We start from the raw sequence: 22838 nt of genomic DNA, 5'->3' as shown, positions 1-22838 counted from the left end.
TTATGTATTTTTATTTATTTACTTGACATAATGGGGAGCAGCTGCCCCTCTCCAACCCCCTGGCAACACCCACGCTGCCAGGAAAGAAGGGGGAAGTGAATATCTACATCCGGAACAAGGGGTTGGGCGATAAAGATCTACATTGGGATCTGTTGTCCTTATGGATCCTACCAGTAGAGGTGGTTGTCTCACCTGTGCCGGTCTTGTCTATTAGCCTAAAGGCTGAAACACCCAGTGGCGTAGCGTGGGGGGTGCAGGGGGGGGCGGCCGCAACATCTGGGGGTTAGGGTTAGGGGCGCAAATCCACGGGTTAGGGGGTGCAAATTACTTGCCTTGCCCCGGGTGCTGACAACCCACGCTACGCCACTAGAAACACCCAGCCTTTCCTTGCTGCATTTGCTAGAGACAAACCTCTCTTGCCTAATACGAACTCCCCTACTTTGCAAACCCAAACCGTTTTTCAAACTTCAATCCCTGCAAACATTACATTACATATTTAACAATCGTCATATGAGATAGCGACTAGGCTTACAGCCGTTTACAAGTTTCTTCCAGAGGTTTTAATCCTCTGTCCTTAATGCAGAAATCCCTTTAAGCAGTCAGATTTATTGAAGGAATGATTGTGCAGTGGGGGGTTTTGCCTCACTCTGTGTGGCCTGTCTGCAGTCCTGATTAACCTACGCAAAGCCAGGCGAGCCAACTAAGTTTCGACCAGCGGTAACCGAGATGGTGAAACGGGAAACCGGAGCTCCTGCACGACTCTACCTCTTTCTCTCTATGGGCTTTCTCTCCCTCTGCCAGGGGGCGGGGCTGAACGAGAAGCTTTGATTCGTCCATCAGGTCAAAGTAGCGACCAATCGAAAGAGAGCGATCCTTTTATACATATGCGGAGGGGCGGAGCTTCGTGGAAGGTATTTGCAACAGTAGGAGGAAAAGGCTGGACTGTAAAAGAAATGGAAGAACTTATTTCCGCATAAACTTGGTCTTTGCTCTCTTTTTTAAAATGCTATTTAAAATAAACGGCTGCTTTTAGAAAGAGTAAGTTCTGTAGAATGTTTACAAGTTTATTTGCTTTTAGTGCAAATCTTTTATTTCCGCGTACTTCGCCTGCAAGCCGCGCTTCCCAATCGTCTGGTTTTCATTTCTCCTGGGGCACAAGGTAAGTGACAGGCGAGGGGTTTCAGTGGGTTGGTGGGTTGTTTCTGACGCATATGACCAGTTTTTTGGGGGAGGGAAGAGATTGAGAGGAAAAGGGCAAGCCCGGGCATGCAAAGCCCAGAGCAGGAAGGTGCTGCTGCCGCGGGCACAAGAGGTGGGCGGACCTCAGGCTTTTGCAAGGTTTTCTTTTCTTTTTCACTATGAAGACCCGTAAGGGCCGCAGATGGCACCGAAACGAAAAGAAGGGCGGGGGGGGGCAGGGGAGGGAGACCCAGATTTAGATGTCCATATAAAAGTGCAAATTTCACTTTTCATTTCATGGGTCCCCTACTCAGTTCTGAAATTAGGGAGTATAGTCGCAAAAGGAGCAGGTCCCAGACGGCCCATTGGTGGTCATGTTTTACACGCAGGGAGCCCAGAGCCTCATCATAAGGCCAGCCCTTGCAACTTCATTTAAATGTTGTTTGCTTATTTTAAACTTTGCATACCGCTCTTCGCCATGTAGGTTTCAAAGCGGCTTACAGCAATAGAATAGAAATATATGCAACGTTTAAAACTTTTTAAAATATCATAAAAGGGATGTGCAAGCTTATGTATAAATTCAATGGGTAGAACAAAAGCCATTAGATGTACTACTGGATAACTGTTTTAGTTCCTGTTTTTGTATTTATGTCGTTTAAAAACCAATCAAAAATATTGTTAAAAAAGAAAAATAAGGAAAATATCTGGGAAGCATTCAGAGTGCAAAGTCCCCCGGAAATGAAACAGTTTTGGCCAAGCATCTGACACACAGTAAGGGCCACTTCCTGCCCCAACTTCTTATGGGACAGAGTTGCCCAGAGTTGGGCCTATAACACTGAAGGTACTCCTGACTTGATTGATGCTTCTGGCCTTAATAGTACTCATCCAAGGAGCACTACAGGGTAAGGTGGTCCTTAAAGCATCTGGGGCTTAAATGATTAAGGGCGTTGCACACTAGTACAGGGACCTTGAACTTGGCCTGGTAGCATTTTGGAAGTCAGAGCAGGTCTTTCAACACCTGTGCCATGATCCTGTCAACAGTCTAGCTGAACATTCTGCACTAGCTGAAGCTTCCCAGACCAGATCCAAGGGCAGCTCCACATGGAGCATGTTGCAGTAATCTAATATTGCTAACTCATGCCCATGCATTAAGAGGTCCAACAGTAAATCCTTACCTCTTTGCTAGAAAGGATGTCCTTCATTGAGTTAGCAGCTGTTAGCAACCCCTCCTTGCTGATTTTCAACTCCAGTCCAGATGTGGCCCCTGCTGCTTGTTTAAAAGGGAGTGATGTGGCCTAAAAGCAGTCATGTCTGCACAGTGTAGCTGGGAGCATTAGTCTGCCAATTGTCTTGCTTTTGTTTATATCAAGCGACAATCCCTTGGGCTTTGAGACTCACACAGTACCCTCTAATTGCTGCAGCTCCAATGTGGAGTTGAGTCTGTGGACTTGACAAAAATTGTCTTAACCCTGGGGATTTGATCTTTTTAGGCCTGTTTTGAGAGAGCGCCCACACATTCTCATGTGAATATGCATAGTGTTCGCGTATAATGTCTGTAACCTTTTAAACTTCAGCCCATTTTTAGCAGAATGCAACACCTGCCACTGTGACTGTTCCCTTCTGACTATGTCCGCATGGGTTGTTGGCACTACTGTCCACCTGTTCCCTCTCTACCCCTGTATTTTGCAGTATCTCATCAAAGGTGGCTGTGGGAGCTTTCATTTAAGATGAGGCAATGCATCATGCTGCTTAGCTGTTCCACTATAGCATCCGATGATCTACCTTGGCAGTTTTAAATGTGCTCCTTTTGTGAATCTGCAGACAAATGCTATGCTGTAAGCAGTTGCTCTGACCCAAGTCTTGTATTTCAGATGATTGAAATGTTGGCAGCAAGTGAGACTCTGGAATTGCTGCGGCAGCTGAGTGTGTTACTGGATCAAGAGTTAAGATGTCAGCCAAAGTTATCTGGCTTGAGAATAATTGAATCTGCTCACGATAATGGGCTCCGGATGACGGCAAGGTTGCGAGACTTTGAAGTGAAGGACCTGCTTAGTTTAATTCAGTTCTTTGGCTTTGGTACAGAGACGTTTTCTCTCACAGTGAATTACTTAGACAGGTTTCTGTCAAAAATGAAGGTAAGTCTTGGAACAACAAAGCTGTAGGCTCATTCATCTCTTCGTAACCATATGGACTTTAAAGTCTTTGACTGCAAAGGAGTGTTGCATTCAATTCAACATGCATGCATGCAGTTATGCTATGTAAATCCTCGACTGGAATTCAGATTTGGAGGTCTCAGTGGTTCAGAGCATCAGAAACTTCTCCTTGTCTCATTGATTCAAGCAATTCTGAATGCATTCAAAGACTAAACACTATCAAAGCACATGTCTGAGAGGCTTCATTTGCTCCTGCCTCTCGAGCCAGGAGTAGAGATTGGGTTTCAACATGAAATGCATAACTGTATCTTGAACACGCATGCCAAGTTTAATGTCACCTCTCTTTCACCAGTTGTATTGTTTCTCTTGTATATTTGCTAGCTGCCTTGAAAAGAGATGTGAGGCTGTGACTGTGCTTGCCCTTAAAATGTAGAATGCATATAATTCTGAGGTCTCAGTATTCGAGGCTGATGCTGTGTATCACAAGTAGGCAACTTACACAATACCTTGTTTTTGAGTGGTTTGAACAATGTTGTGGGTGAAAGTGTATCCCACACAGGACCTTCTGTTTCTGGTGTGTTTGTTGGCTTGTTGGAGCTATGTGGGATTGTCCCAAACTGCTGGTAGTGGTTGCTCCATCCACCGCAAAAAGAAAATGTGTTCATCTAGCACAGGGGTTTTCTACCGTTTTTGGGCCAAGCACCAAATTGATCATGACCAACTCATCCTAAACCGTATGGCAAGTGGGTGGGGGCAAGACCCAATTCTCAAGCTGCATTCTCTATCCTATTTTAAATCATGTCTATCATGTCAGTATTCATTATTAAATTCCGGTTTGTTGAAAAATATTTTTAAAGGACATTTCCAGGTGGGGTGGAGGATGTTACAAACCTTGTAGAATTGCAGCAGGAGACATTTAGGAGCAGTCAGTCAGTCAGTCAAACAAACAAACAGTACCTTTTAAAATGAAATAAAAAGTATTTAAGCAATGGGCTGCTGTGTGCCAGGCATACAATCTTTTTCGACTGCCCTTTCTGCAAGAGGGCAGGGGTTATCTACTGAACTTGAATAGCCTGAAAACATTTGAGACACGTATATGACAGTGGGTGCTTGGGGAGCGAGAAATAGTTGCCTTGCTTCCCCAAGCGTAGAGCTAACTGAGCATGCATTTCTATTTAAGGGATGACTGTAGGCTTATGCAAGGATATTTGGAATGAACTTTCCACTCAAGGAAGTTAAGATGATTAATTGCCGGTGGTGGGAGGAGAACTTTTGGAAGTTCTACAGGGAAGCACAGCTTAATGGCAGAACATCTGCCTTTCATGTGTAAGGCTCCAGCTCAATTCCCAGCAAGATCATGAAATTGTTCCCATCTGGAACCCCTGGTGGTTGCTACCAGTCAATCCTGAAGCTTGATAGATCTGACCCAGGAGTGCAGAAGGTTGTCCTAAACCACCTAGCTGCCTATTAATCTTATACATATAAAAATATACTGTTGGACTTGTATCTCATTAATCCTGTGATGTGGAGTCTTAACTCCCATTAAGTACAGTGGTATTTACTTCCTGATTAGCTGTTTGTTAGCAGCCTAAAACAAATGAAATTGCATATTAGAAAGAAAAACCCTGAATCTCTGACTTTCTTTCCTCTTCTAGGTACAGCCAAAACACTTGGGCTGTGTTGGGCTAAGCTGCTTCTACCTAGCAGTGAAAGCGACAGAAGAAGAGAGGAATGTTCCATTAGCCACCGACTTAATTAGAATAAGCCAGTACCGATTCACAGTTTCCGACTTGATGAGAATGGAGGAGATTATTCTAGAGAAGCTGTGTGGTAAAGTGAAAGCAACGATGGCCTTCCAGTTTCTGCAACTTTATCACTCAGTCTTACATGGCAGCCTAACCTATGAGAGGTAGAGAATTTTCCTTTCAGAACATGTTTGGAATGGGCAGTTCCATTTAGGCAGAGTGGAAGTCTTTGCTTGGATGGAATTTGAGAACAGTGGAGAGTGAAATCTGAGGCATCTGCATTTTGATATTTTGTCACCTGCTGAAAATGATTCTGGTTTGAAAACTGGTTTTAGATAATTTGATTCGGTGTTGTTCATTTCTTCTGTATTTTATGGTTTCATAGTTTTATAATGTGTTAAAAATATATATATTTAATGAGTTGGTGGTTTAGAAATAACAAAAAATGAATATTACTAAACTGATCTAAAATTTCTGTAGCTGTTCAAAGCTTAGTAAGGTTAGCTTTGCCATTTAAACTTTGTGCGCAAAGACGAGACTCTACTAAACTAGGTCTCACTTTCTTACAGGAAGAAACATCTTAATTTTGAGAGACTTGAAGCCCAGCTCAAGGCATGTCACTGCAGGATTGTTCTTTCGAAAGCAAAGGTAAGGATCTTGATTGATCGGTGCTTGCTGATATTCTGCAGGACCTGGAGAGGATTGATTGTCATCTTAATTGCTTTGTCTGTTCCTCAGCCATCTGTCTTGGCTCTCTCAATATTGGTCCTGGAAGCTGAAGAAGAAAAACTGCCAGAATTGGAGGGCACCATAGAACACCTTCAAATACATTCCAAGGTAGGCAGTAGATAAATGCTTAGTCCAGAAGATTGGATCTCTTTGTTTCCAGCAGCCTTGAGTTAATGTATAGAGCCTCTTGCCTAATAAGAGACTATGTACAATGAAAGATTTTGTCTACGTCGGTTTTCAGCGTGATTAGATCCTATAGAATCCTAGAGGTTTTCAACCTTTTGGGGACCACAGCTCCGTTGACCAACTATATTCTTTCTGCAGCTGCCCTGTGGGGTCAGGAGCCCAGTTATGTCACCCCTTGCCTGCAGAGCTCGCAGCCCCTCACCCTTTTTGAAACACCTTCCCTTGTGGAGTGTTCCCTCAGCCTCCTCTCCTTGGTAGTCCTCCAGGCAGCTGCTGCTGTCCCTGGTCTCTGAGCTGTCCCCTCTGCCCCAGGGAGAGGTGCCTCCTCCCACTGCCCCACGGGGGACTGGAAAGCACCCCCTGGCCAACCCCAGAGGCACCATTCATCTGGGGAGCTTGTAGTCAGATCTGCTGCAAGAAACAGCTGTGCAATCCTTTGGGAGGCAGAGACGCAAGAAGGCATCAGAGGAGGGAGAGAAGGAAAGAAGATCAGAGGCCAGTGTTGCCCATGGCACCCCTAACCATCATTCAAGGCACACTGGTTGAAAACCACTGGGTTAGAGGGGATCTCAAAGATCTGCTAGCCCAACCCCATATTGATATACGAAATGGAATTTTTGGGACAGATCTTTCCCTGGGGAAGCAGGGTATGGTACTACCTGGTTTGGACAGTTGTCAGGTGGCAGAGTGTAGACTTAAGTGAATACGAATGTCAAAACTTGTCGGAGCTTGATACACAGGGTGGTGTTGAAACCTTGCTTAAGGGTATTAGTAGTAGTAGTACAGGCGGTGACCATTTTGCACGCGTCCAGTTGATGTGCAACTGCTGATGAATGGATCCTTTTGGACCCAGAAGAGGCTAGAATGGGTGTGCTGGCAAGTGTAAGAGGGCAGAGTAGCTTCCACGGACTCTGCGTGTGCGTGTGGGGGTCAGGAACGGAAACCCCGCTCAGAATGGTCACCACCTGCAGTAGTGTTGTTTGTTAGCTGCTTTATACAAAAAAACCACCCTCAATTCAATTTAGCGAGTTAGACTACAGATAAAATCGATTTAAAGCCTGAAATTTAACAATTTATTATACATAATTCCGAAAATGAACCTCCCAGCAAATCAGAAAGAATAAGTCCTACCCTACCCTACTAAAATATGAGCATCACAGTAAAATCTAACTTAACTACCAAAGGCCTGGGTAAATAAAAAATCTCTTAGCCTGGCACCTAAAAACCGACAGTGATGGTGTCAGACATCTTGTCCCTATGGAGAGCGTTCATCAGGTGGCAGATCAAATTGTATGTTATTGTCTGCCAATCGCAACAGCTTACTTGGTTCCTAGTGCTTATCCTGAAAGCCAAGTGCACACCTGACTTTCAAACAAAGCTTTGCTGCTTTCTCAGTGGCACTGATTAGTTTTTATTTTCCAACTTGCTTCTGGCAGATAAATGACAGAGACCTGTCTTTTTGGAAAGAGCTTGTGTCCAAGTGCCTTTTGGAATACTCCTCCAGCAAGTGCTCCAAACCAAATGTTCAGAAGCTGAAATGGATTGTGTCCGGCCGTACGGCACGGCAGCTAAAGCACAGTTACTACAGAATTGCCCATCTTCCCACGATCCCGGAAAGTGGTTTCCTGAAAGGTGAGTAAATTTGATTCTGTAAAACTGTAACTTAAATCACTTTTAAATAAGTTGCCTATATGGCATGTGGGTTTTCTTGTAACTCTTGATTTGTTTAGAAGAAGTTCAAGGCATAATTTTAAAAATACTTTCTGACCATCTCTCACTCTGTGTGATAGTGTGTGGCTAGGTCAGCGGTGCTAATTAAATATCAAAGCTTCATACCTGCTCCACTCCTGATCTTTTCAGGGAGGAAGGGAAGAAGGTTCTTTAAATATTGACAGCACTCACAGGTGGCACAAAAAGTGGGTGAATGAGTAGCCAATAGGAAAGCAGGCTGCCCCTGAAGTACAGTGGTACCTTGGGTTACAGACACTTCAAGTTACAGACGCTTCAGGTTACAGACTCCACTAACCCAGAAATAGTACCTCAAGTTAAAAACTTTGCTTCAGGATGAGAACAGAAATCGCGTGGTGGTGGCGCGGCGGCAGTGGGAGGCCCCATTAGCTAAAGTGGTACCTCAGGTTAAGAATGGACCTCCAGAATGAATTAAGTTCTTAACCCGAGGTACCACTGAACTAACTAGTGTAACATTAGGATGGAAATCTGTGGCCTTTCAGAGGTTGTACTCCCAACTCCCATGAGCCTCAGCCAGCACTGTCAGTGGTCAGGAATGACCACAGATTCCTGTTCCCCACTGGTAAAAGTGTTGACCTAGGTTTTCAAAATGATCATGGTTGTGCACAGTACTATTTTTCTCGAAAAAGAAGTGCCAGAACTGACAATGAACGCCTCCCTTGTTCTTTTAGAAAGGCAATGGTGCCCACCTCGGAGGTGCCAGAGTTCTGGTGGGGGGGAAAGCAATTCTTGTGCACATTAATGTACTTCTGCCATCTTTCCATTAGTAATGTCTTTATGGTAGGCTAAGTCATGGTTTTGAAAACTTACTCCTCCTGAAAGCAGAAAGATGAAAAGTTGGGGAAATTCTTGTAAATCTTCCCGCTGCATAACTTGCTTATTTACTGAGAAGTGAATGTTGCAGGGACCTTGTTTAGTGGACTGGCAGACTGAACTATTGGACTATGCAGAGATGGTGAGATTGACTAGGAAAATCAGAAACCAGGAAGATCAAAACTTCAACAAAGAATGGGAGAAATTTATATTATATTTGACAGACCACTGTAAACATTTGAACTCTTTGGCAGGCCTTAAACAGCTCTTGTTATGTTACATAAACTTTGGATACAATGGAGGACTAAAAAATTAGGATTTATAATATGCAGTTGAAAACGTTAACCAAAGAACCCACGGAGGGAAGAAGTCTAGAGATTCAGAAGAATCTTATTTATTTTTTATTTGTGATATTGAGTGATTTTTTTTTTAAAAAAAACCATACCAGAACTGAATGTTGTACTGTACTGATTAAATCAATTTATACTATTTTACTTTCACCTTGCAATAACATTTTTTTATTATTCATTTAACTACAGAGAATCCATGAGAAGATGGGAGTGCAGATTTGGCTAGGATCTCCTTTTGTATTGGAGCAGAGAATCATCTGGATATATCTTGAACCCTACTGAAAACCAATATCCATGCTCATTTTAAAATGTTGCTACTCGTTATATCAATAGTGTTTGTTTTTAACCCCTCATGATGAAGAATGAAGATACTCTTACAGAATGTTCCCTGGGCCTGAAGCATACACAAACGGCAGCTATTCGAGTGTTTCATTCTGACTTCTGGAGGAAAATGAAATTCATACTACCATTAGTGTTTGGTCCTAAACATTTCTACACAAACTTTTTAACATGTTCAGACCACGTTTAAGGAAGTGAAACTTTAATGTCCCAACTGAATCCAGGATTCTGAAACTTCTTGAAATAATGATGCACTTTACAAGTATGGAACTGGGTTATATGTCTGTGCCAGGACTGAATCAGATGGGTGTTGCAAGTGTTTGAGTTAAAGTATGATGTTTTTAATGTGTTTTAAACACCAGGGTATTAGAAGTAAAGCATTTAAATATATAATGTGACTAGCACCACTTCACTGCACATTCTAGCAAAGTGTAAATGCTGCTTAATGTCTGCTTTTTTAAAAACACCGTTTGAAACTTCACAATGTTCACTGACACTTAAGCTGAGGTAAGAATGTAGGTCAAGCATTGGGACATTAGCGCTACCTAAAAATAGAAAGGCTGTCTGAGACGCTTTGTCCAAAGTCTGTACTGAGTTAAACAGTTTTAAAATGTGCGGAAGTAGAAAGTGTGGAAGGCAGTCCTGGAGTACATCTTGGGGAACACAATAGTGACTGGTCAAAGCATGTGAGGTGGGGATTGCAGTAGAACATTGCGTTAGGCTGGTTTTATAAACCTCGTACACAGGCTTGTTTTATTTTAAGCTGGAAAGTGTTTCTAGAGGAAGATTGCATAACGTGGCAATGATTGGGTTTTACCACCAAAGGTCCCCTTGATGCCAGTGTGAGCCAGTTAGGACTGGCTACCATTGATGAGTATTGGAAGGTTGAAATGGACAGCTGAGGTGGGGAAGAAAACATGAGCTAACTTTTTAGCATCATGACCACTTGAATGCGGACATAGCAGCCTTTGGGAGCGAGGACTTGGGAGCACAACGCCTCCTGAAGTACAAAGCCAAGTAATGCTTAGTGCCATATGGCTGTGAATGATGTACTGAAACCCTGTGCCACTGTACATCAGAAGTAGCTTTCCTAGCTTGGCTGAATCAGCACCTCTACATTACTTACTCTGAATGGCATCCACTTCTAGTCTAGGTGTCTTCCAGATGTTAACTGGGTTAGTAACTTATTCTGTAGCTGTTTTAATAAATGTAGCTCCCCGTCTAAATACGCATATGGTCATTTCTACCTGTGTTAAAGCTGCTGGCTAAAACTCTCTGTGAGGAAGTATTCTAGAACTTCAGTACCAACTTCTACCTCAATACAAGCTACTCAAAATGAAGTGATAGAATGTTTCCTTAAGCCATTGGTTTCCAAGTGACCATACCGTGATACTTACTGATGCATTGATACCTCCTAACATGTGCCTTTTGCCATCTGGATGTAGAGAGAATTTATAAATCTATTCCGTGTGAGTCAGGGAATGCTGCAACTAGTTAACAAGTGCCGTTATGCCTTGTAAAAAACAGTGTACCTTTCAATAAAGCATACTGAAACGGGAGTTGTGTAAGTGAATTTCTTTGCCTTACATCCCACAGGTAAGCTTTAAGCAAACGAACAAAATGCCTCTAATACTACGGAACCATGTGCACAATTTGAAGCCGAAGAGTAGAGACTAGGTGAAGAGCTCCCTGTCCTTTTTATTCTGCAGCAGGGCGTATAGAAGTCCTGTAGAGGGCAATGTGTAAATGAGAAATTGCATAAGCCAAAAGCTCTAAGTCTCTTCCCCATACTGTTTCAAATTGTAAATGGATTGTGTAAAACAGTAATAATGGAATTACACAATGTGTACTGAGAAGTTAAGCTCTGAAATGTCCCCCCCCCCCCGGGGGGGGAGGGAGGGGAATAAAAGCATTGATTTAAAAATGCTTAAACAATTATAGGGAGTTAAAATCAAAACTAGTCATTGAGTGGTAAGCATCTGTCTAGGTTACATGTGCAGCAGACAAAAAGTGGTCTATTTGTGTGGAGTGCCACTGCATAAATGGAAGGTATTTCCTTTGTGGAAATAAACTTTGCAGGGGGACTGCTCTTCAGTCATTCCTACACATCCTAAAAGTGCTAGTTTTCACTTTTTGCAGATGTGTCTGGCACAGTTCCTGCTGCCCTAGGCAAATTAAAATTCTGTTTGCTATACAGCAACATCATAGCTCAATGAATGATCAAGACACGGGCTGTATAAAACCAAGTTGTCTCATTGGTACAAGGACTTCTGCTCCCCATGTAACATCTGTCCTGGTACTTTACTCCAACCCCCCGAGCAGATGGGGTGCACAAGCAAAGAGGACGTCCTGTTGCACAGACAAGCTCTTTTGCTTACAAGACAACTTTGTTCAACACTGTACTGTAACGCTTTTAGCAACAAAGGCTTCCCACCCACCCCAGCCACACGGAAGCTAAGTGTATGTTTAGACACAATATAAACAAAATAAAGCTGCTCTGAGGTTTGATGAATTTGTTCACAAATACAGTTCATGTGGCAACTGAATAGCTAAAACAATAGCTTTGAGTGTTTGGAGTAGGCTTCAGCAAAGAGATTTTAACTTGGAAATTATAAACACATCCCAGTTTCTGCATATTGTATAAACTAATTCATGGAAAGGTTTGACTTTCTCAAACATGAAAATTACTACCTCCGCAGGAAACTTAAAGACGTAGAGCCTACACTATTAAGGAGGTAACCAGACAACTACAATTAAGTGTACAGTCATACCTCTGGTTGCGAACATGATCCGGAGGCATGTTCGCAACCCGTAGCGTTTGCAACCTGAAGCACTGCGTCTGCGCATGGTGTGACATGATTTGGCACTTCTGCGCATGATGTCATTTTGTGCTTCTGCGCATGAGCCGAAACTCGGAAGTAACCCGTTCCAGTACTTCCAGGTTCGGCATGGTCCGCAACCCAAAAACGCGCAACCCACAGCGTTCGTAACCAGAGGTATGACTGTATTCATTTCACTGTGCATATGCAGTTGTAACTTGGTTCTCAAACAATGCGTTCCTGGAACCAATAGAAAACCAAGCTACAGCTTCCGATTGGCTGCAGGAGCGTCCTGCAGCCAATCGGAAGCCGCGCTGGATGTTTGGCTTCCAAAAATCGTTCAAAAACTGGAACACTCACTTCCGGGTTTTGATCATTCGGGAGCCGATTTGTTCGGGAACCAAGGCGTTTGAGACCAAGGTATGACTACAGGAAACAAAAGGACATTGCACTTACTGTCTATTAGGGTGGGGGACTTATGACACTCCAGTTGATGGTGGACCATTTCCCATAAAGGTAAAGGGACCCCTGACCATTAGGTCCAGTCGTGACCGACTCTGGGGTTGCGGCGCTCATCTCGCTTTATTGGCCGAGGGAGCCGGCGTACAGCTTCCGGGTCACATGGCCAGCATGACTAAGCCGCTTCTGGCGAACGAGAGCAGTGCACGGAAACGCCGTTTACCTTCCCGCCGGAGTGGTACCTATTTATCTACTTGCACTTCGATGTGCTTTCGAACTGCTAGGTTGGCAGGAGCAGGGACCAAGCAACGGGAGCTCACCCCGTTGCGGGGATTCAAACTGCCGACCTTCTCATTGGCAAGCCCTAGGCTCTGTGGTTTAACCCACAGCGCCACCTGACAATTAGCAATGTTGGCTGATAGGAGCTAGAGTCCAACAGTATCCACCTGAAGAACCACAGGTTCTTCACAGCTGTTCTAGAATGGGGTGCAACCATTTCTTGACTGCAGAAGAAGTAAATTTTATGTTCTCATTTAAAAAGATGTTTACAAACTAAACATTTAAAGCATTATGTGCAGTACTGTACAGACAAGAGCTGAAGAGCAACACAATATTGCAGCTACATCTGCATGCCCAATGACATTTTGGGCCGGAGTTTCTCAAATGGCAAAAGGGGAAGCTGCAGGGCAAACCCTGTTGAAACTTTTCCTGTGTTCTAAAGCAGCTACAGCACCAGACCCTCATCAAATACTAAAAGTCAAAAACCCAACTGGGAATGCCACAACTCTTGGTTGTATGCAAGGCAATTCTATGATTCAAATTCAGAACCACCACCAGCCTTGTGGAGAGACCATTGGAATGATGACTGGCTTGGTCTGGGTAGAGGCCCAGGAAGAATATTATTACAAGGTTACTCTGCCCTATTCTCACCTGTTTATCTTACAGGTGAACTTGGCACAAAAGTATGGGAGACTCTAATTACAGGTAATTCACATCTTACGCTTATTTCACTTACGCAATAGCAGCTTTGTGTGGGCGGGGAATAAAGACCAGAGGAAACCCGCTCTCCATTTATTTATTTCCCCATAACCACCCACACAAAGTTGCAATCATGGGCTGACTTGGCTTTGGGAAGGCGACGCAAGAGCCCTTGCAGCATCCCAGAGCCCTTGCGCTGCCTTCTCAAAGTCAGGTAAGCAGTGCTCGTTTCTGGGGTTTCCTGGCTTTATGCATGTTTGCGCCTATGCATGAATCCCTGGAACTGAACCCTCACGTAAGATATGAGCTACCTGTACACCACACTGGGTCTACAGGCACGTCCACATAATCCAAATTGTGCTTGGGTCAACTGAGTGGATGCCACACAGAATCGCAACAGCATGCCACACCTGCTTTTAATTACCCAGCCTTCAAAAGAACGTGCTTTTTTATATCACAACATAGAACATCACTTCAAAATTCATTTTACTAACTTGCCACGTTGGCAGTTTTCTGTCAAAATTAAAGCCAGGAGCACATGGGGAGCAGTATTCTTATTCCAAAGAATGATGCACCCTATAGTTCTTCAACATAACTTTCAGCTGGCAGGGTTTTTAAAATAATAATAATAATAATAATAGCATTATTATAGGTTTTTTATTGTTGATATACATATAGTACTGACTTGTGAACTATGTATATGCCATAGCATTACCATGTTAGCACAATTTAAATAAAAGCCTATTGTTGTTCAGTGATCTAAAAGCTATCAAGAAAAAGCAGTGAACTATTTTTAAGCCTAATTCTCACAGGTGAGTTCTTTGGCCAATTTATATTTCACAACATTTTTGCTTGAGTTCAAGGGAATACATCTGAAAAAAGAAGAAGAAAAGACAGCTATCTTCCAAGACTAGAGAAATCTGGCCCTCCTTTGCTGTAGTTTCCAGAAATTTCTGCTCCACTGAAGTCAAATCCAGGGTTCTGGGAAGGAAAATAAAAACACACATGGAAAAAAGCAGTATTTCATTTATACCCATTCATCAGATTAACTTGCAGCATTTGCTAACTGCTTTGCAAATTAAAAGAAGCATTTAGTCTAAAGGCCTAACCCAGGGGTGGCCAACCTGCAGTTGTTGATGAATTGCAGTTTCCATTATCCCTGAGGACCATGGACCATACTGGGTGTGGATTCATGGGAGTCACACCATCCAAAGGGCCATAGGTTCTCCATCTCTTCCCTAAACTGTGTAGGAAGCACACCCCACCCCAACACCCCTGTGCGCACTGCCTCTCTGCCACCCGCTCTCCCCCAGTCCAGACCACTGCACATTCAGCTCCTATGTCAGGAGTAGAGAGGATAGAACTGGCACAACTTAGGGACACTGGGAATATGGTCCATGGGATCACTACCGCTAGTTTGTTTATTTAGATAATTTATATAGCACTGCGGCTATATTCAGGATACGTCTCAATACCTTGCTTTCGTAATGTACAAATCTTGGTTCAAATACATAGCCACAAGCATTAACTGATGTCCCCGGACTTGCCTCTCTTTGGAACCTTTCTAGCGTCAGCTTCCTCTGCATCTGGTCCTGGACCCAAGGATCAGCAGCATACTCGTTCTCAAGCAAAGAACCCCAACAATTTCCAGCATCACGGTTGGTTTTCGTCAAGACGATTCGTATCAGTTTCTGGTCCTCTGTTTTTTAAAGAAGTGTGCTTTATAAGAGAGGAAGATGACACACAACAGCTGGAAACTTGCGTGCATTTAGACCAGCTCCTTTTTTTGACCAGCAAGCAAAGGCATGTGCTCTCTCTAAACTATTACACACAGTGTTTGTGGAGCCAACACCAAATGAATGAGCTTTTCTTTTGTGACTAAGTTTTTTTGTCTGCATATATTCATTATCAGACTGCTGCAGGGGTCAGCAACCTTCAGATATCAATGGGCATCCTGCTTGGGAGGGGCAGTGCTTCTCCAACCCCTGTGTAGTGCACTTAGATCGATGGAAGGTGACCAATTATTAACAGCAGCAATCATATGACAGACAGCTTGGCTGTGCAAAATTGCTGTCAGAGATTCTGAGATTGATTATCACATTAACACATTCCCAGGTGACTGAAGCTTGTAAGGTGGTACACAAATCGTTTAATAAGAACAAACTTCATGCCTCTGCAGGAGTATTGTGGACTGACAAACATTTACTGAACTAGGAGAGGAAGAAGAAAGATACCGTATTTTTGCTCTACAAGACTCACTTTTTCCCTCCTAAAAAGTAAGGGGAAATGTGTGTGCGTCTTATGGAGCGAATGCAGGCTGCGCAGCTATCACAGAAGCCAGAATAGCAAGAGGGATTGTTGCTTTCACTGAGCAGCGATCCCTCTTGCTGTTCTGGTTTCTGAGATTCAGAATATTTTTTTTCTTGTTTTCCTCCTCCAAAAACTAGGTGCGTCTTGTGGTCTGGTGCGCCTTATAGAGCGAAAAACACAGTAGTTCTTTTTCTCTAGCTTCACTACACCTGCCATTCCTCTAAGCATAATTCTTTAGGCATACATAGATGGAGGTAAGAGTTCTTTCTGTTTTCGTGCTTGTACCAGAGCAAAATAAAAATAAAATGTTCTCCACAGCAACAAGCTGTTGAGTGCCTTTGTGGACCTCTGCATAAAAGACAAACGTCACAGAAACAAACCCTCCACATGCAGATGCAGTAACAGCCCCACATGCTCCCCTTTAGCCCCAATGCGTGAGTGATGTGCACAACAGGCCTTAATGAGGAATTGGAGGTCTGTGCCCGCCTATCATGACCTCATCCAACTATCTCTATGCTCAGCCAAATGAGGCAGTAACTGGAACTCACATAACATAATAGGGAGGCTGTATGGGTGTATGGGAGGCATGCACAGTCTTTATTTATTTGTTGAATTTATATCCCACTCTTCCTCCTGAAGGGCAGCAAACACAACCACAATTTATAACAAGCATGCTAAAACAGTGGAAAGATTCTGGAAAGAGTTTCGGTCTGAAACTTCATTTCATCCATTACTTCCACTCCCCAGGCAGTTCAGGAGAAGGGAGGGAGAAACAGGGCTCTGCCAATCCACGTGTGAATCTTTCTGTGCCCTTGCAAGGAAGGATGAAAACCCCATGCACATTCCACGAATAAAACATTAACTTTACCGGGGAAGAAAACTCAACAAAGAAACTAAATTGCTTCCCAAAAGTTCACTTAAACAAAGGTTTTACCTAGTGTCCATGTTGCTTCATCCGCTATTGTAGAATCGAAGAGTTTACCCTGAAAGAAATAGTAACTGTTTTAAAAAGTGTGTCGTAACATATATTTGTAAACAAACAAGATTTGCTTAAATCTTCAAACTTCTTAAGCTGGTTCCAGAAATACCATTTGTTTTGTGTTGCATGTAAGTAAATGATAATTGTTGGATTCGGTCTATTTTTTGAAAAACAACAACAACTTGTTAACTAGTTTAGTAAATTTGTTTAATTATAGGGACTCAATCTCCTTGTCTGGTATTGCCATTTTAATTATACAGTTTGGATTCTATTATGTGTGCAACATCCCAATAGTGCAATATAAACAGAATATAAACCCCTTTATTTCTCATGAATTTGCATTCCATCTATAAAGGCAAAATTCAACTTTCCACATGTGATGAAGTAGGCAAATGCTTGCTCACACAAAAGGAACGCAGAAATCTAATGATGTGCACAGGTCTGCAAGTACAAGGCTCAGACCACATGAATGGCTAAAGCTGAAATCCTGACCCCATTTACCTAGGAGAAAGGCCTATTGAATTCAACAGCATTTACTTCTGAGTACATATGGTCAGACCTGTGCTGTTAAGAGAGTATAGGGGGCAGTAAGGAAAGAGCTCGAGGATACTACCAAACTCCCACACTCACTTTCCTCTTGGATAGACAGAAGCTCTTTTTTTAAAGACTCAGGTCTTTAGAGACAGTTTACGTTTGTTTGTTTTGAGGGTGCATTCTGCAACATGTCACTGATGCAATAACAGTGTATTGTGGTGGATTTAAAAATGGACCCTCCACAGATCATTCCAGTTTATTAGGTGTTGTGCAATGTTGTCCCAATGTTACCACATTATTGCTGTCAGCATGTACACTCATGAATGTGACTATAGCACAACAAGAGCAGGACTAAAGACAACGTGGGGCATCAACAGTATGAAAAGTTACAGGATTTCAGAAGGAAGTGGCAGACATGCACTGATTGGAAACAAAGAAGTATCTCTGCCCCAAACCATTTTGCAGGTGCAAACAGTTCTGAGAGTGGGATCACAAATAATCACTCCGATACCACTGGGAGCACAAATAATCACAAATGCCCAATAAAATGGGCAGAGGCCCTGTTTGACACATGCATATTCATCACCTGAAGACTCTTATCATCAAGTGAGACCCCTGGGTATAGGACGGCATATAAATGCAATAAATAATTTAAAAAAGTGATGGCTCACATGCACAACAATGGCATGGAATAGTTTGTTTGTTTATTTATTTGATTTCATTTATATACCACCCTTCATCACAAAATCTCAGGGAGGTTCACAATATAACTCCATTATCAGAGACTCTTCTTCCCAGCATATCAACTGATCACTTTTCCATTGAGTCAAGGCAGATGGACCTTTTGCCTTGATGCAGAATGTCTCCTCTTACACCAGAGGAACTGAGGCGGTTACAGGTTTAGTATGCAGCCAGACTAGCTTTGGGAGGTAGGCTATGGAGCTAGAGAAAGAAGAATCATAGAACTGTAGAGTTGGAAAGTACCACAAGGATCATCTAGTCCTGTAGTTCCCAACGTGGGGCACACGCCCCATAGGGCGACAATTTGATTTTTAAGGGGGACAATCCAAGAATGAGTTATTAACAGTTAATGGCATTTAAGGCTTCCTCCATGTGCATATTTTGAATAATAATAATAATATGTCCGGGGGGGGGGGGGGGGAGTGGCACCAGGATTTTACAGATGATTAGGTGGGGCATGGCAGAAAAAGGTTGGGAACCAATGATCTAGTCAGGGCCACATTTAGGTTTGATGAGGCCCTAAGCTACTGAAAGTAATGGGGCCCATTTATTTGTCCAGCTGTCCTTTGTCGACAACAAATTGTCACTGTTTTTGTGTTGAATATATGTGATATGGTAATTTTTGAACCTAATAGGTATCTAAAGCCATTTGCACATAAAATGTGTATTTTATCAAAGTAATTGATATAGAAATGAGCAAACCAGTGATATTTTAGGGAGCAGGCTAGGCCAATTACTTACATCATAGGAGCCTACACAACACAAAACACTGTTGCTATATATAGGTTTTATTTTATTTGTTTTTTATTTTATATTTTGGAAATGTACATCCAGTTTTTTCCCCTTTATTTTTTTTGGGGGGGAGCCCCCAAGACAGTGGGATCCTAAGCTATGGCTTGTTTAGCTTATATGTAAACCCTGCACCCCCTTCATGGATAACTGCCTTGCCGTGGCGAAGGGGCTTGAAGAACTCAGAGAAGCTATGAATTATGCCGAGCAGGGCACCCAAGATGAACAGGTCATAGTGGAGAGTTTTGACCAAACGTGATCCATCTGGAGGAGGAACCGGCAAGCCACTCCAGTATCCCTGCCAAGAAAACTCCATGGACAAAGACAACAGGCATATAAAAGTTATGACACTGGAAGATGAGCCCCTCAGGTCGGAAGGCGTCCAACATGCTACTGGGTAAGAGCGGAGGACAAGTACAAGTAGATCCAGAGCTGATGAAGCGGCTGGGCTAAAGCCGAAAGGACGCTCAGTTGCGGATATGCCTGGAAGCGAAAGGAAAGTCCAATGCTGTAAAGAAAAATATTGCATAGGAACCTGGAATGTAAGAACCACGAACCTGGGTAAGTTGGATGTGGTCAAAAATGAGATGGCAAGAATAAATATTGACATCCTGGGCATCAGTGAACTAAAATGGATGGGAATGGGCGAATTCAGTTCGGATGACCATCATATCTACTACTGTGGGCAAGAAACCCGCAAAAGAAATGGAGTGGCCCTCATAGTCAACAAAAGAGTGGCGAAAGCAGTACTGGGATGCAATCTCAAAAATGATAGAATGATCTCGATACGAATCCAAGGTAGACCTTTTAACATAACAGTAATCCAAGTTTATGCACCAACTACTGGTGCTGAAGAAACTGAAATTGACCAATTCTATGAAGACTTAAAACACCTTATAGAAGTGACACCAAAGAAGGATGTTCTCATTATAGGGGATTGGAATGCTAAAGTAGGGAATCAAGAGATAAAAGGAACAACTGGCAAGATTGGCCTTGGAGAGCAAAATGAAACAGGGCAAAAGCTAATAGAGTTCTGTCAAGAGAACAAGCTGGTCATCACAAACACGCTTTTCCAACAACACAAGAGACAACTCTACACGTGGACATCACCAGATGGGCAGCATCGAAATCAGATTGATTATATTCTCTGCAGCCAAAGTTGGAGAAGCTCAATACAATCAGCAAAAACAAGACCTGGAGCTGACTGTGGCTCAGATCATCAGCTTCTTATAGCAAAATTCAAGCTTAAACTGAAGAAAGTAGGAAAAACCACTGGGCCGGTAAGATATAATCTAAATCAAATCCCTTATGAATACACAGTGGAAGTGAGGAACAGGTTTAAGGATTTAGAATTGCTGGACAGAGTGCCTGAAGAACTATGGATGGAGGCTCGCAACATTATACAGGAGGCAGGAAGGAAAACCATCCCAATGAAAAGGAAATGCAAGAAAGCAAAGTCGCTGTCCAATGAGGCCTTACAAATAGCGGGGGAGAGAAGGCAAGCAAAATGCGAGGGAGATAGAGAAAGATACAGGAAATTGAATGCAGATTTCCAAAAAATAGCAAGGAGAGACAAGAAGGCCTTCTTAAATGAGCAATGCAAAGAAATAGAGGAAAACAACAGAATGGGAAGAACCAGAGATCTGTTCAAGAAAATTGGAGATATGAAAGGAACATTTCGTTCAAAGATTACCATAATAAAGGACAAAAGTGGTAAGGACCTAACAGAAGCAGAAGACATCAAGAAGAGGTGGCAAGAATACACAGAGGAATTATACCAGAAAGATATGGATGTCTCGTACACCCCAGGTAGTGTGGTTGCTGACCTAGAGCCAGACATCCTGGAGAGTGAAGTCAAATGGGCCTTAGAAAGCACTGCAAATAACAAGGCCAGCGGAAATGATGGTATTCCAGCTGAACTATTTAAAATTTTAAAAGATGATGCTGTTAAGGTGCTACACTCAATATGCCAGCAAGTTTGGAAAACTCAGCAATGGCCAGAGGATTGGAGAAGATCAGTCTACATCCCAATCCCATAGAAGGGCAGTGCTAAAGAATGCTCCAACTACCGCACAATTGCACTCATTTCACATGCTAGCAAGGTTATGCTTAAAATTCTACAAGGAAGGCTCAAGCAGAATGTGGACCGAGAACTCCCAGAAGTGCAAGCTGGATTTAGAAGAGGCAGAGGAACCAGAGACCAAATTGCAAACATGCGCTGGATTATGGAGAAAGCTAGAGAGTTCCAGAAAGACATCTACTTCTGCTTCATTAACTATGCAAAAGCCTTTGACTGTGTCGACCACAGCAAACTATGGCAAGTTTTTAAAGAAATGGGAGTGCCTGATCACCTCATCTGTCTCCTGAGAAATCTCTATGTGGGACAAGAAGCTACAGTTAGAACTGGATATGGAACAACTGATTGGTTCAAAATTGGGAAAGGAGTACGACAAGGCTGTATATTGTCTCCCTGGTTATTTAACTTATATGCAGAATTCATCATGCGAAAGGCTGGGCTGGATGAATCCCTAGCTGGAATTAAGATTGCTGGAAGAAATATCAACAACCTCAGATATGCAGATGACACAACCTTGATGGCAGAAAGTGAGGAGGAATTAAAGAACCTTTTATTGAGGGTGAAAGAGGAGAGCGCAAAATATGGTCTGAAGCTCAACATCAAAAAAACGAAGATCATGGCCACTAGTCCCATCACCTCCTGGCAAATAGAAGGAGAAGAAATGGAGGCAGTGGGAGATTTTACTTTCTTGGGCTCCATGATCACTGCAGATGGTGACAGCAGCCACGAAATTAAGAGACGCCTGCTTCTTGGGAGGAAAGCAATGACCAACCTAGACAGCATCTTAAAAAGTAGAGACATCACCTTGCCAACAAAGGTCCGTATAGTAAAAGCTATGGTTTTCCCAGTAGTGATGTATGGAAGTGAGAGCTGGACCATAAAGAAGGCTGATCGCCGAAGAATTGATGCTTTTGAATTATGGTGCTGGAGGAGACTCTTGAGAGTCCCATGGACTGCAAGAAGATCAAACCTATCCATTCTTAAGGAAATCAGCCCTGAGTGCTCACTGGAAGGACAGATCGTGAAGCTGAGGCTCCAATACTTTGGCCACCTCATGAGAAGAGAAGACTCCCTGGGAAAGACCCTGATGTTGGGAAAGATGGAGGTCACAAGGAGAAGGGGACGACAGAGGACGAGATGGTTGGACAGTGTCTTTGAAGCTACAAACATGAGTTTGACCAAACTGCGGAAGGCAGTGGAAGACAGAAGTGCCTGGCGTGCTCTGGTCCATGGGGTCACGAAGAGTCGGACACGACTAAACGACTAAACAACAACAACAACAAACCCTGCACTGGATCTAGTCCAAGGCATGGTGATGACTCAGCAAGCCTTACTACAAGAGACTAAGAAAGGAAATATGTACAGCCATGCACTGAAAAGCACTCCCAACGCGCATGGCTTCCTCCCAAGAATCCGCAGAGCCACAGGACGGAAGAGTTCGAAGGGGCGCCGAGGGCCATCTAGCCCAACCCACTTGCAGTCACAAAGGGCGCTGGGAACTCTAGCTCTGCAGTTTCCAGATTCCTTTGGGGGAAGCCGCGCGCTTTAGCGCGGAGTCGCCGCCCCTGGTCCCTGCCTCCTCCTCCTCCTCCTCCCCGCACCTTGAGCACTTCCTCGCCGGCCACGGAGAGAGACAGGTGGCGGCTCTTGAGGCTGCACTCGACGCTCTTGGCGCGGGTCCCCTGCGGCACGTCCACCTCGATGAACACCTCTTCCATGGTCTGGTACCAGCGGCCCCAGGGGGTGGCGCACGGCACCAGCCCGCTGCGCTCTTCGAACGGCGCCGACATTCACTCAGCGGGCGCCTAGCCTCATTCCCCCCACCACGACCCCAGCGCCGGGGAAAGGGCGCATGCGCCCTCGTCCCTCCGCCTCGCAACCCGTCCCCGGAAGTGGTCCTCGAACTGCC

The 22838-nt window shown here is 43.6% G+C and overlaps 2 protein-coding genes across 5 annotated transcripts; one reads left to right on the top strand and one right to left on the bottom strand.

Annotated features, from left to right (window-relative positions):
• Positions 1 to 904: 904 nt before the first annotated feature.
• CCNG1 (cyclin G1) lies at positions 905 to 10802 on the top strand (the record flags this gene model as incomplete). Of its 4 annotated transcripts, none has more annotated exons than XM_083430955.1 (7): positions 905 to 1159; positions 3051 to 3314; positions 4988 to 5241; positions 5647 to 5725; positions 5816 to 5914; positions 7429 to 7624; positions 9094 to 10802. In XM_083430955.1, the coding sequence occupies 6 exons, from the start codon at positions 3051 to 3053 to the stop codon at positions 9102 to 9104; spliced, it is 903 nt and encodes a 300-aa protein (XP_083287081.1). In that variant the 3' UTR covers positions 9105 to 10802. The 4 variants fall into 4 exon arrangements, with proteins under 4 accessions (XP_083287081.1, XP_083287082.1, XP_083287079.1 ...); XM_083430956.1 differs by having other exon boundaries at positions 923 to 1038; XM_083430953.1 differs by having other exon boundaries at positions 1106 to 1159; positions 7429 to 7628; positions 9096 to 10802.
• Positions 10803 to 14139: 3337 nt separating this feature from the next.
• On the bottom strand, positions 14140 to 22719 carry NUDCD2 (NudC domain containing 2; the record flags this gene model as incomplete). Its single annotated transcript, XM_083431028.1, has 4 exons — positions 14140 to 14480; positions 15047 to 15198; positions 16744 to 16792; positions 22531 to 22719. The coding sequence occupies 4 exons, from the start codon at positions 22717 to 22719 to the stop codon at positions 14397 to 14399; spliced, it is 474 nt and encodes a 157-aa protein (XP_083287154.1). The 3' UTR covers positions 14140 to 14396.
• Between the last annotated feature and the right edge of the window lie 119 nt (positions 22720 to 22838).

The sequence above is a fragment of the Podarcis tiliguerta genome (genome assembly GCF_965153285.1).
Source record: "Podarcis tiliguerta genome assembly, chromosome: 2".
Taxonomy (NCBI): domain Eukaryota; kingdom Metazoa; phylum Chordata; class Lepidosauria; order Squamata; family Lacertidae; genus Podarcis; species Podarcis tiliguerta.
Note: the sequence above shows the minus strand (reverse complement) of the source record. Positions and strands in the feature narration are given on the sequence as shown.